Here is a 13,691-nt window from a genome sequence, read left to right as displayed (position 1 = left end):
CCTCTAGGGTCTACAAAAGTCTTCACTCTTATAATAATGAGGCAAATGACATTTTCAGTATTTGCACATAACCAATATTAAAATTACCCTAACCTACTTTCTTACGAGTTATTTCTCAAAACATCTTCCCAGCAAAGCTTTCATCTCTATTTTCATCTTCCCACACTGCCCCCCAAAACCAACTTCCTCCCCTGAGGCAACAGGCTGAACTCTAAGACAGTTCTTAGAATGTCTGCCTGACACCCTGGAGATTTCTGATTAAATTTGTCCTATTAAGAAGGATCACTGCTCAGGGTGAGGCAAGCACTACACTTCTCAGTTCAAGGGCCTGGCATTCGAGCCCTCAGTGACAAATGCTGGCAGGCTGGAGTCAGAGAAATGATCGCTTCAGAGACACGAAAACCCCACAACCAAGTTTCATTTTATTAGGACAGGGTTTCAGGTTTTTTTGGTTTTTTTTTTTTAAGGCTTCAGTGGTTATTTCCTTAGGAAAGGGGTGGGTGCTCTGTTCCCTTCTTACTCCTAGGCTTAGAAGAAAATAAGCAGATGTGCTCTAAACCACTCCACATGTAGGTCATTTAAAGATAGGCTGTAGTGGAATTTTACTGTCTTGAGAACAGCTGCCATGAGCCGGAACAGTCATGGGCTTTGTGGCAGCTCTAGACTCTGACCAAAAATCCTCAGTGAGCCTGGGAGGGAGGGAAGGAGGGAGAGCTCACCATAGCCGTGTGTGTTTTAGGTGCTCTTACGATGACTTCTTAAGTGAGAAGGAGCTAAACCCCAAGTTTAGAGTGAGGCTTCTAAGGCAACTTACCCACCATCTAATCAGTTAAATGTTTTTCAAACACGGTATACTGAAAAGAAAGTAAGATCTGCCTACAAGTCCTGCCCAAAGGACCCTGAACAAATCACCATCCTTCTCAGCTTGTTTTTCATCTGTAAAATAAGGATGAAGCCATTGATCACTTGATTGTTTTGAGAAAAGAGATGACATAACTATGCACTTTCAACTGCCAGAGTATTTCTCTCTCAACCATCCCTCCTTACCATCATCTATCTCTCTGGTATCTTAATTTACCCACATTATCTCGACTCCCCTACCAGACTGGCTCTGAAATCAGACAGTGAAGGTTCAGATCGTGGCTCTACCACTTCTAGTCATGTGACCTTCAGACTTTGGTCTTCCAATCTGCAAAATGGGCCTATTACTAGTACCTACTCCAAGGGATTTGTAAAAATTAACCGACTGTAAAACACAGTGCAGTGCTGGCATGCTACAAAAGTCCAGTGAGCATTATTACTATTATTATCCACAGTAGCAACTGGAAGACCTTTTTCACCTCCACTATCTTGCCCAGAACAGGTGTTCCACAAATAGCTGAATCAAGGATGTTCTATTTGCTTTCTCTACATTTAATCAGGTCATTAACTGGCAGCTCAAAGACCTAGAGAGCTGTTTCCCAGCAACCTCAGAAGTTGTTGGTTACTAAATCCAAGACCCAGAAATCACAAGGAGAGTGAAGCACAGGCCCCACTGTAATGAGCCCAGGAGTCGACACTGTGTAGCTAGGAGCTAAACAAGAAGCCCTGCGTGGGCAAAAATGAGAGGTGCCCGGTGAAGCACCAGTAACACCACCAGTGAAAAGCTTTCAGTAATTCATGTAATTGGAGCTACAGGCTGATTGCCTTCCAATCCCAAGAAAGTTGCCACTGTTCAAAATATTTTTGGAACGCACTTTTTAGAAAAGCCCCCTCAAAAACCACTCCTTCTCTGGAAGGGCACAGAGGCAGTATGGCAACATGATCACTGCCCTGAGTGTTGGGGGTAGACAGACCTGACCAAACTCCTGCTCTGCTGTCTACTAAAGCCAAGCCTCAGACAACTTATTAACGCCACAATTATCTGCAAACTATGGAAAATAAGAGTGCCCTTGGGGCTTCCCTGGTGGCGCAGTGGTTAAGAATCCACCCGCCAACGCAGGGGACACGGGTTCGAGCCCTGGTCCGGGAAGATCCCACATGCCGCGGAGCAACTAAGCCCGTGCACCACAGGTACTGAGCCTGCGCTCTAGAGCTCACGAGCCACAACTACTGAAGCCCGCACAAGAGCCCATGGTCCACAACAAGAGAAGCCGCTGCAATGAGAAGCCCGTGTACCGCAACAAAGAGTAGCCCCCGCTCAACACAACTAGAGAAAGCCTGCGCAGCAACGAAGACCCAATGCAGCCATAAATTAATTAATTAATTAATAAAATAACTTCCTTTAAAAAAAAAGAGTGCCCTCTTCTCAGGAATTCTGTGAAGATTAATAAGAAGGCACAGAAAGCACTGAGAGTGACTGGTACTAATGAAGCTCAGTTGTTAATTGTACACTGGCTTGTTAATGGTGGACTTGAGGGAAAGGATGACAAAGGGAGGTGTTCACATTCTAATTTTTGTATACTGGCATAATTTAATTTTTTCTCATGTTACTTTTAAAAATCAGAAAAAATAGTTAAACCTTACAACCTGTTTCAGGGAACAATTATCACCCAGTGTGGCACAGACCACAAGTTGCTCCCTATATCTATTCTCCACTCCTTTCGAAGGAACAGAACCACAAATTCTTAGCTACACACATGGCTGCCAAAATTAAAAACCACATTTCCCAGTCCTCCTTGTAGCAGGGTCTGGCCATGAAACCACATTCTGGTTGATGGGATGTTAGTAGACGTTATTGCACTTTTAAAGACAAGTGATGGCTGGAACTTTGGCAGCCATGAAGGGCCATGAAGAAAGGGCCTAGATCTCAATGATGCAGAACACTGAGCTAGAAGAGCCTGGGTCTCAGAATTCTTTTGGAAGTAGAACCACAATGCTAGCCCTAGACTGCCTGGCTCCTGAACTCGCTATGATAGATGGGAACAGTTCAATCATAATTAAGACACCATTATTCTAGGTCTCTGTTGTCTGCAGTCAAACCTAAGCCTAACTACAATACCAGCTTAATCATCTACCTCATTCACCAAAATAGTCTCCAAATGACAAGTCTTTACTAAGGCTTACCTCCACTGCGGATATTTAAAAGTCCATGTACACCATATAATTAACAAAGATTTTCAAAAACAACCTCAGAATGAAAGGGATAATCATTCCTAGAATGTGTGTTTTATGCCCTGTTTGTTAAAACAATCAGTCTTATTATTTTAGCCATATAAAATCTTTTTTATTCCTTTTAAATATTTCAGGTAACATATGCTAAATTCTGTTCGAGTCTAATTATCAAAAAAAAAAAAAAAGGTAACAAAAAATGCAAGCAGCCTCCCCATCTCAACAATCAGAGCACACATTCCACAGGGCAGTGGATCTGCTGCCTGGGTAATGCATTGCCATGGCAACAAGCAGGTTGCTAGGAAACCAAGAGAGAGGAACCCTAGGAGAGGCAGTATCTACTTCAGGTCCTCGGCATTCAGACATTTCTCAGGAGAATTTGCGCACTTAGATTCCCTAAGAGCAGGAGATAACACAATGCACTCAACACTGACTACTCAATGAAACAGCTGGTGTCACAAATACCTTCGATGACAAAGAGCACTTGTCCCTTCATTTAGAGGATCTTGCTTTTGGAAAATATTCTGCAGAGCAGAATTAAAATACTGCCAATTTAATCATTCTGAATGGCATACACTTAGAGGCAGCATGCCTTGATCTGGAGGAAGTAAGGTCCAAATAGTCCTCTTATCACAAAAGGAATCTGTGGCAATAAAGCTTTCAAGCTGCTAGGCTGAAATCCCATCACCTCTGGCTCAGATAAGCTATTATTTCTGTTACTTAAGACAAAGGCTCTTTCTTCCCTGCTCCTCCTCTCCCACTGCCCCCTTGCTTTTTAATTTTCCTCACAAGCCAGATCATTCTAGGACAAGAAATCAATCCACATGAAGAAAGCAACAGAATCCTCAGGTACACTGCCTTGTGTGATAACACACTGAGGGGCAAGGCTGTGTGATCTTCTTAGATTGTAAAAGAACGATTCAATTTGGCATAATTAATTTGGGGAAGAGAAATTCCTATCTAGTTCATTCAAGAGCACTCCAGGGGTTCCCTGGTGGCGCAGTGGTTAAGAATCCGCCTGCCAATGCAGGGGACACAGGTTTGATCCCTGGTCCGGGAAGATCCCACATGCCGCGGAGCAACTAAGCTCATGCGCCACAGCTACTGAGCCTGCGCTCTAGAGCCCGCACGCCACAACTACGCAAGCCTGTGTGCCTAGAGCCCATGCTCCGCAACAAGAGAAGCCACTGCATTGAGAAGCCTGCGCACTGCAATGAAGAGTAGCCCCCGCTTGCTGCAACTAGAGAAAGCCTGCACGCAGTCACGAAGACCCAAAAATAAAATAAGTATTTTTTTAAAAAGAACACTCTAGTCCTAACACAACACTGTAACTCAACTATACTCCAATAAAAAAAATTAATTAAAAAAAGAAAAAAGGAGCACTCCAGTCCAATATAAACTCCTGTCTGCAAAGCTCTGCTTCCAAAGTGTCAACCTATCAGGTGATGATCAGACATAAACTTAAATCACCTTAGATAATATTACTCCACAACTAGACCATGAAGAAGCCCCTGACAGAAATGCCCAAGGTCCAGCCAGGTGAATGGGTACAGGCAGAGGTCAAAGGCACATCTGTATGGTTCTACACTCAGCCCAGGGTACAGCCCAGGAATCAATTCAGCCAGCCAGCCAGCCAGCCAAAGCCAGCCCAGGCTCTATCCCATCCCTGCTAACTGGCTGAGTAGTCTCTGCACCCTTGAAGAAGACAATATGCTAAAAAAAAAAAAAAAAAAAAGATTTCATGCAAACCCACTAATAAGCAAATTCAGTGTTCTGGGCTTGTCACACATGATTGTTTATTAAGTAAAAAGTTGCAGATACATGCAAGTGTGTCTACTATAAATGTCACCTTTGAGTACGTAATATTTAAAAGGAATACCACCTTCATTGGAAATGCTGAAATCTAAAATTCCGACCACAGCATGGATTAGGGCAGGATATTAGAATATCCCCAGCATTCTGATTTAGTTGCTGTCACCTGAGAAGGCTGCTGTGAGGATAAAATGTTAAGCAAAAAGCACTTAGAACAGTGCTGGGTACACAATGAACTCTCAGGAAGTATCACCTACTATGATGTCTGCTGTTCCTGCGAATCAGCTACACTGGTGGTTCACACTCAAAGCGTGGTCCACAGAACACTGAGGGTCTCAGAAATTCTTTTAGGGGATCCATAAGGTCAAAATTCTTATAATAGTAATATGAAGATGTTAGTTGCCTTTTTCACTCATTCACTCAAAATGAGCAGTGGAATTTTTCTGGAAGCATATGACACGTGATAGTGCAAATGACTGAATGCAGAGGCAGCCGAAAATGCAGCCAGGTGTTAAAAAGACTGCAAAAATGTAAAATAAGCTGTTCTTCTCATTAAATAGGTTTACGTTTAGGAAAACAGCTATTTTTCATTAAAACCACAATATGTTAACAATGTAATGGATTTATTTTTTAAGGATTATTTTTAAAATTTTGTCAGCTTAATTTATAAGATGGTAAATATCATAGATATAAATAACCCAGATTAACAAAAGCTCTTTGGGTTCTCTCAATGACTCAGGAGTATACAGGGATCCTGACACCAAAAAGTTTGAGAACCACTGGGTTAAACATTTAAAAACAACTAAGTTCTGGAACTAAAAAGAGGAGAAACTCCTCAAATTATAGCTGGTTCCCTTTTCAGATTTACCTCAAATCAGGGCCACCAGGAGTATCTTAGTTATGTTAGGGTCCTGTGTCCCTAACACCTACATAAAATCCTCTCCAAAAGGCTCGAGGTCAGGTGGGGGGATTGGCTCTAACCTGGACACGAACTGTTATTAAAAGCCTACACTTCACTTGAGTCCAAAGTCACTCTTGATTTGCAAACTCCTAAACACAATTTCTTAAACTTAGTTTCAGTTAACAAAAGAAAATGCATTGTTTAATCGTGATAAAGATTTGGCACTACCAGCATTTAAGTTTCATGCATACTGACCCACCAGCAGTTACTGAGCTTAAGTCCTCTTGCTATAGCTCACACCACGGTTCAGCAGGACTGAGCACCTATTACAGGCCAAACACTGTTGTACATGCTGCAGATCCAGTCAGTGACCATGACAACAAATAAAAACACATCATATGATGCCAGGCAGTGCCAAGTGCTACAAAGAAAAATGAAGCCAAGGAAGAGCAAGACTAGGGCAGAATGGCATGGACATTTCAGACAGAGCAGGGTGCAACTCTGGTAAGGCAACACCTAGGCAGAGAGTAAACTACATGATTACCTGGAAAGGAAGATGACCCAGATAGGTAGAACACAAAATGGGCAACAGTTCTGGGCAACAGTAAGTAAGCAGCCCTGACCTGATGGGAGAGGAAGAACTCTGAACAGCAGCCGAGGGCCAGATGACATGACCTTGCAGAATAAACTTTAGGTTTTACTCCTAGTGAGACAGGAAAAGCCACATGACCCTCTGACATCAGCACCTGCACATGGAGACAGCATTCCAGCACAGCTGTTAAAGGAGTTCTGTTTTGGTTTTTTTACTATAATAAGTGACACCACTAAGACTGGGCGAAAGAACTTTCTATAACATCTCCTTCAATCTTATTTATGTAGTTTCCTGTCATGTAAAGAATTTCTTCTCAAAAGCAGTATCTATCCAAATGTGGCCAGAATTTAATTTTAAAATTTGCAAGTGTCATTAGAATCCATCTCACTTTTTCTGTGACACAGATGTCCATCAATAGGTTTAACTGAATTGACACATCCATACAATGAAATACTCTGCAGCTATTTTTTTTTTTTAACAGCTGGGAGGTAGAAGGTGATTAAGAAGATAGGACAACTTAAGTGCAATGTGGTAATCTGGATCCACTCCTGGAACAGAAACAAGAGATTAGTGGGAAAATTGGTAAAATCCAAATAAAGTATGCAGTCTAGTTAACAGTAAGGTTAATTTCTTACTTTTGACAAATGTACAGCGGTTATATAAGATGTTTAACAGTCAGGGAAGTTTGGGTGCAGGGTATATAGAAATTCACTGTACCAGCTTTGCAACTTTTCTGTAAATCTAAGATTATTCCAAAATTTATGTTTTTTTAGAAAGGCAGTAGTATAGATCTATCTGTATTAGCATGAAATAACCCCTAAAGATACAAATAAAAGGAGAAATGCAAATGAAAACCACCTCACCATTTTATCATGGCAAAATTTCAAGTTTGACATCAAATGTTAATATAGTAACTAAAAACCACATATTTGGGGGCTTCCCTGGTGGCGCAGTGGTTGAGAGTCCGCCTTGCCGATGCAGGGGACACGGGTTCGTGCCCCGGGTCCGGGAAGGTCCCACATGCCTCGGAGCGGCTGGGCCCGTGAGCCATGGCCGCTGAGCCTGCGCGTCCAGAGCCTGTGCTCCACAACGGGAGAGGCCACAACAGTGAGAGGCCCACGTACCGCAAAAAAATATATAAATAAATAAAATAAAAATAAAAACCGCATATTCTGTGAGAACAGAAATTCCTAAAATCATTTTAGAGAGTAATTCAGCAATTTCTAATTAAGGTGAAAACAGATATACTCCACAACTCAGCAATTCTGTTCCTAGGTATATCCTCTAAGGAAATGTCTGTTCATGTGCACAAGAGTATTTATAGAAGCAGTTTGTAACAGAACAATAAAACAACTGGAAATAATCTAAATGTCTATCAACAGAATGCAGAATAAGTATGATACAAATGTAATACTGTACTGTAGTGAAAATGAATGAAACAGATCTAAACACTTTCAAAATGAATGAACCTCACTAGCAAAAAAAAAAAAATTACTAACCCAAGAATATATATTATTCATAAAATGTTTAAAATATCCAAAACAGGACTTCCCTGGTGGTCTAGTGGTTAAGACTGTCGCTTCCACCGCAGGGGGCAGGGGTTGAACCCCTGGTCGTGGAAGTTCAGCATGCGCGCAGTGTGGCCAAAAAGGTAAAAAAAAAAAAAAAAAAAACCAAAAGAATACTACACATACCGCTGAAGATTACACATATATGTACGAAAGTATAAAGACAGACCTGCAGGGGGATGATAAACACCAAGGCCAGGAAGGTGGTTTTCTTTGGAAGGAGGCGGGTTGTTCTATATCTTAACTAGAGTGTTATGTACATAGATGTTCATTATCATTACTCTTCCACTTTTCCGGATGTCTAGAATGTTCCACAATTTTAAAAAAGAGCAAGAAGCAAAACAGTGTAATATTTGTTTGTGTTAAAAAGAAAAACAGAAGGGGAAATCATACACACAGCCACCTATAGGTAGCTCCGGAAGGCTCCTAAAGGAACTGGTACCAGGCTGCCTCTGGGAAACGCCCAGGGGACAGGGGTGGGAGGGATATGCACTATTACACTAATGGAACTTGTTTACTGTGTGCAGTTATTATCTGAACTGTTCACCTCCATTGAGGGATGGGGAAACCAGACCGGGGCAGGAAGTGGAGAACAGCCTTACCCCAGGTACCATGGTTAGGCACAACCAGCCTAGAATCTGAGTAGTCAGGTTACCAGGAACCAGCCCTGATCTGCTGGGCTGTTCTGTTAAAAACTGATGTATAAACCAAGAGTTTGGCTGCCTAGCCAAATTCTTTCCCACCTCCCTCCTAATGGCTGACTACCTACCCTAGTTTGTTTTCTGATCTGGTAATTATGTCCAACATAACATATTTACAAGTCAATCTAATTTTGTTTGTTGTTAAATTTACAACATCCAATGAAATGAAAGAAGGCAGGAGATATCACAAAATCAAGGGCAGAGACTGATTTTGTCCTGTGCTGGTGGGACAAGGACATTAACAAACATGGTATTGTTTTTTTGTGGTTTAACAACAAACCCTATAGTACTTATTTACCTAAGCCTTGTCGTACAGTAAGTTATTAAGGCATCACTACATCACTACATTATTAATCTCATTGTACAGATGAGGAAGCACAGTTTAAGAAAATTGCCCAAGGTCAGTCAATGATGTGATAAAGTTAAACTTCTATTCTACAGTATCATCTCACTCCCATCATAAAGAATTATAAATTCCACAAGAAAACATGGACTTTTGACAGGTTATTTTTCAGTGCACAGACCATTACCCAAGGCCATAATTCAAGTTGTTTTCTGGAACTTCAAGGAACAAAAGCAAAGCAATGAGTGCTTTCGCCAGCAGTCAAACTGTTCATCCCAATCACTGTATATTTACCATCGGTTTTTAAATGATTTTAAAAAACAAAAACAAAACAGGCAGGGCAGGAAAATCCAGACCCTCCTTCCAGGAGGCAGAACCAAATAACTGGTGCCGAAGCAAGGCTTAGAGTGACCTAGAATGCCCATGCTAGAAGACTGCTTCCAGAAGCTGCAGTGCACACTTGCCCAAGAAGCATGGTCTTGGCCTTGAGAGCTTCCCATGCCTTATTAGGTGCTTTCCCCCTGCCAGCAACACCCTGTCGCCCTTCCTGGTCCCCACGCAGTTAAGCCACAGCCCAGCCATTCCAGCTTCAGAGCCCAAGAAAATGGAGGAGCAAGTTCTCCTTCCCCATCTAGAAAAATCCAGACCACCTGATTCTAATATGCTTCAACTATCGTAGGAGGTATTGGATACACCTTGTTAAATGCAATTAACCCACTCACCAAATCCTTGTTATTTTCAGAGTAAAGCTGATTGACTAAAAATTGATAAACAGGGGAATTATCCAAATTCCTGGCAGGTGAGAACTGGAGTTGTTGACATTCAGCAGGCTGTGCTATAAGTTCATGTCTTGCATCTTAATAAAAATAAGCTATCAAATGAATATATATATTTGTACATAATACATTCTAGCATCCCTAGAGAGCTGCCTGCCTCAGTGGCGAGTAAACACCACTCAGCTGGTCAGCCTCTACACAAGTGGCAGTAACAGGGGCAGCTAAGTTGCAGGGAATATGTACCATATCCCAGGCACCAAGCCACCTGTTTTATACTTACCACCTCATTAACACTGGGCCTGCCTTTTTCCACTAGAGGAATCACCCAACAGTATGTCCTTACTATATGATCCCATTTATAAAAAGCTCAAAAACAGTAGTTAGGTTTTTACATTTACAGGGCTAGAAGCTAACAAAGTGGTTTCCTTTGGGGCAAGTTACATAGGGTAGTGGATGGGGAGGCACAGGGGCTTCTGGATGCTACTCCTTTACCTTGGGGGCTGCTTACAGTGGGCTTGTTCACTCTGCAGTAATACCGCAATTTGTACACTTAAAACGTGCATGTTTTCTGTATGTAAATTACAGCCCAATAAGTTTGTAAAGTTAAGCGCTTGGTGTTGATGGAAGGATAAAGAGCAAGCACCCAGGAGTCCTGGGTTCTGATTCTGACTTCCCCAGTAAATGGCCTACGATTTGGGGGAGTCATTTCTGGGGGGCCTCAGTGTCTTCACTTCTAAGAGGTTAGAGGAGATACTCTCCAATTCTCTCACTATATCATCACTGCCATCTTTTCCAGGTGGAGAAAAAGGAGGGGCAACTGGATGAGTAGGAAAACAACTCAAGAGCAAAAGTCTCTACCACCAGGACATCATTAAAACACAAAGCATAAAGCCTCTCCAGATTCAGGATGACACTCTCTGGTGCCACACTGGAACAGCAAGTTCTAAGCTCTCAGGGAGCAGATGATGGCTGCCGTCACTAGGCACCTTCATTAACAAGGTCTCTATCAATATTAAAAATTTTAGGAATACATTTCCAAAAAGCTACACTGGGGCCAGAGCTGTCAAGGCAAGGAGGCATTCATACATTGTGTTCAGAGCATGACCTTGGCATAATCCTAAAGGCTGGGCAGCAAGATTAGAACAAGGCCATTATTACACAGTCCTATTTACCCAAGTGTTCAGGGAAAAGGGTATCTAGTTTAACTTAACAGTCTGGTTAGCCATACTCCCATATATACCAGAGGAGGATTTTACATTTCCAAACAAACAATTAAGTCCTTTTTGTGTGTGTTGAGTGATTCAGAACTCTTAAGGGTCTCGTGAGTGACGACTCACTGCCAGTAAGAACAGTTTGATACTGAAAAACAAAAAAATCGTTTTCAATCAGTATAGAAAATCTAGAGACTAGCATTAGTTTATCACACTGACTGTGGAATAAAAACAGTATCAACCCCAGCAAGAAAAAGTTTCTCTGGTAACTATAAAACCAAAAATCTTTTGTTATAAGTTGATTGCCTTTCATAATCCACAAGTAAAGCAAGTTTAGGAGCTTGGTTTAAGGTTAAGACACATTCGTGGAAGTTGCTGAAAGCTAACATGAGAAAAACACCTTAAATCTATCTCCCCTATAAATATCTTATTTGATTCCCATCAACTCTGTCACCCATTACATTACTGTCTATTAAAATTTGGATTGCTGCATGAGTTAGAATGGAAGCTAGCCCGTAGATTACAGTTAACTAGAAACAGAAATTGAGGATGGGCCTGAAGATCAGGTTTATTGCCCTCAGTGGGCTATTATCTGAAAACATCCAGATTCGGGATCCTCTGTGTATTTCAATTAAAATCTGGCTCCAAGTCTATCAACCTCACTCCTTTCCCTTTACCATGATGATTTAGATGAGGTTAAGACTATGAAGGCAAGAATTGAGAGTGGAGGGTTGGTCTCAATGACATGAGAAGGGCACGGGACCCCTTCTAATTCCAGGAAGGCAGTACAGCTGGTTCCCAAGCATTGGCTACATAACCTGCGATGATTTTAACAACCATCAGTACTATTTCAGGACAATTAGTGGGTGTAAGAATACTCCTACGTACAACTTCTCAGGTACTTAGATTTTCCCCCAAATAAAGTCCACTGCCAAAACCAGCCAATGGCCGTGCAAGATGAAATGAGGGCTCCATTACAAACTCATCAGGACCACAAAAACCCCATATCATCTTCAAGATGTAGGATCAAGAGTAAATATATATGCAAAGATAAACATCAATACAGAAGATATATTTATGTGCTTTCTGCAACTTCAATACTCTTAAAAACTGGGACAAGTGAGGCCAAGGGCCAAAGTCTGCCCAGAAGTTGGGGCTCCAGTCCATCTCCATGACGTGCGTCCAGCACAAGCACGACACAGCTGCAGGAGGGGTCATCCTACAGGCCCAGCCCGAGAGCTGGACCGGCAGCTTAAGGAATCCCCAGTCCGCCAACTCAGGCCGTGAGGGAGACGGTACTTCCCCGGCCCCGCCCGCCTCGCACACACGCCAGACCCCAGCCCCTAGGAAGCCATGCTCCCAACCGCCTCCCGCCTCCAGCTGCCCCTCCGCCGCCCAGCAGGTACCCGGCTCTGCGCAAGCGCCTGCGCAGTGCGCGCCCCTCACTAATCCCTATGGGGAGCAAAGGGGCGAGGTCCCGTACAGCCCGCTCCGCGACTAGCGGGTTGCGTCCTGCGGGGTCCCCTTCCCCAGGCTGGGGGGTCCCAGGGCTTACCCGCGCCCAGGAGGCTGGCCAGAACCAAGAAAGAGTACATGGTGCCTCCTGACTCCGCAGTCTGCAATGCAGAGCGTCAGCTGATCCTCAGCGAATATAAACCTGCCCCGCCCCAAAGCCGCCCATCGCGCAGGCGCAAGCTCTGTCCCGGCCGGGCGGCCCGAATTCTCTCCGCAGCCTGACTCAGCGCCGCACAGGGCGCCTGCGCAAAAGGAAGGCTAGGACGAGGGAGGAATGTGGAGGCCGAAAGGATTGAAGGAGCATGGGAGGAGGATAAGGAGACGGAAGGGAATGGAGAGGTCATCAAAGAATACATAAATGAAGAAGTCAACGTTAGGGATTTTATATATATATATTTATATATATAATATCTTTCAAGCCTCACCTTTTTTCTATGAAGTACCATTTTCTATTATTAGTACCATTTTTCAGTTGAGAATCCGTACTCAAAAAGGTTATCTACATTTTCTAGGCTCTCACAGTCAAAACTCAAACTCACCACTTGACCCACGCTGTCTCTTAAATGACGTTCATAGTATTTTCGTGGCTGGGCCAGCGTATAACTTCATTGTGGGTCCTGACTTCCCCTCCTAACATTTCATATCCACAATCCCTTCTCCCCATGAGTCACAGACAGGTTTTTCAATATTAGATATGTAGGGTTTCAGAACAAGTCTCTGAGATGTGGTACTTTGGCATGTGGTTTCTTTTGCGCTAAAGGCAATGGAGAGCCTGTGGGCTTGAGAGAAATTACTGCCTCTCCCTTAACTACCTAGAAGAATTTAAACTGCGGATTTTTCCCAGAAAAGGTGTTATCACCAGGAACAAATTTTATCGAAGTGACCCCATCTATATGGCAGGGCAGACACCTAATTACAGAAAAATCTGCTCTTCTTATCTGCCTGTGGATGACCCTCCTGTCCTTGGAAGCCCCAGGTCCCTATCCCATTTCTTAGCTCAGCATGGTGTATATACTTCATTTTACCTCTCTGTCTCTGACCCTCTCATGTTTGTGGGGTTCCTGCACATATGAAATTAAATTTTATTTTCTCCTGTTAATCTGTGTTACATCATTTTAATTGTTTGACCAACCAAAAAGAACCACAGAAGGGAAGGGAAATTTTCCCCTTCCCAAAATATGC

The 13,691-nt window shown here is 42.8% G+C and overlaps 1 protein-coding gene across 3 annotated transcripts in view; it reads right to left on the bottom strand.

Moving 5' to 3' along the window:
• Nucleotides 1-12,681, bottom strand: part of PSAP (prosaposin) — a 32,250-nt gene extending 19,569 nt beyond the window's left edge. Inside the window, exon 1 of one of the 3 annotated variants that reach the window (XM_059054229.2) lies at nucleotides 12,550-12,681. In XM_059054229.2, the coding sequence (XP_058910212.1) occupies nucleotides 12,550-12,589 (40 nt within the window). In that variant the 5' untranslated portion in view covers nucleotides 12,590-12,681. The remainder of the gene's footprint in view (nucleotides 1-12,549) is intronic. The other 2 variants (XM_067025430.1, XM_067025431.1) reach the window with 2 other exon arrangements.
• Nucleotides 12,682-13,691: the final 1,010 nt, after the last annotated feature.

The sequence above is a fragment of the Kogia breviceps genome, chromosome 2 (assembly GCF_026419965.1).
Source record: "Kogia breviceps isolate mKogBre1 chromosome 2, mKogBre1 haplotype 1, whole genome shotgun sequence".
Classification (NCBI taxonomy): Eukaryota; Metazoa; Chordata; class Mammalia; order Artiodactyla; family Physeteridae; genus Kogia; species Kogia breviceps.
Note: the sequence above shows the minus strand (reverse complement) of the source record. Positions and strands in the feature narration are given on the sequence as shown.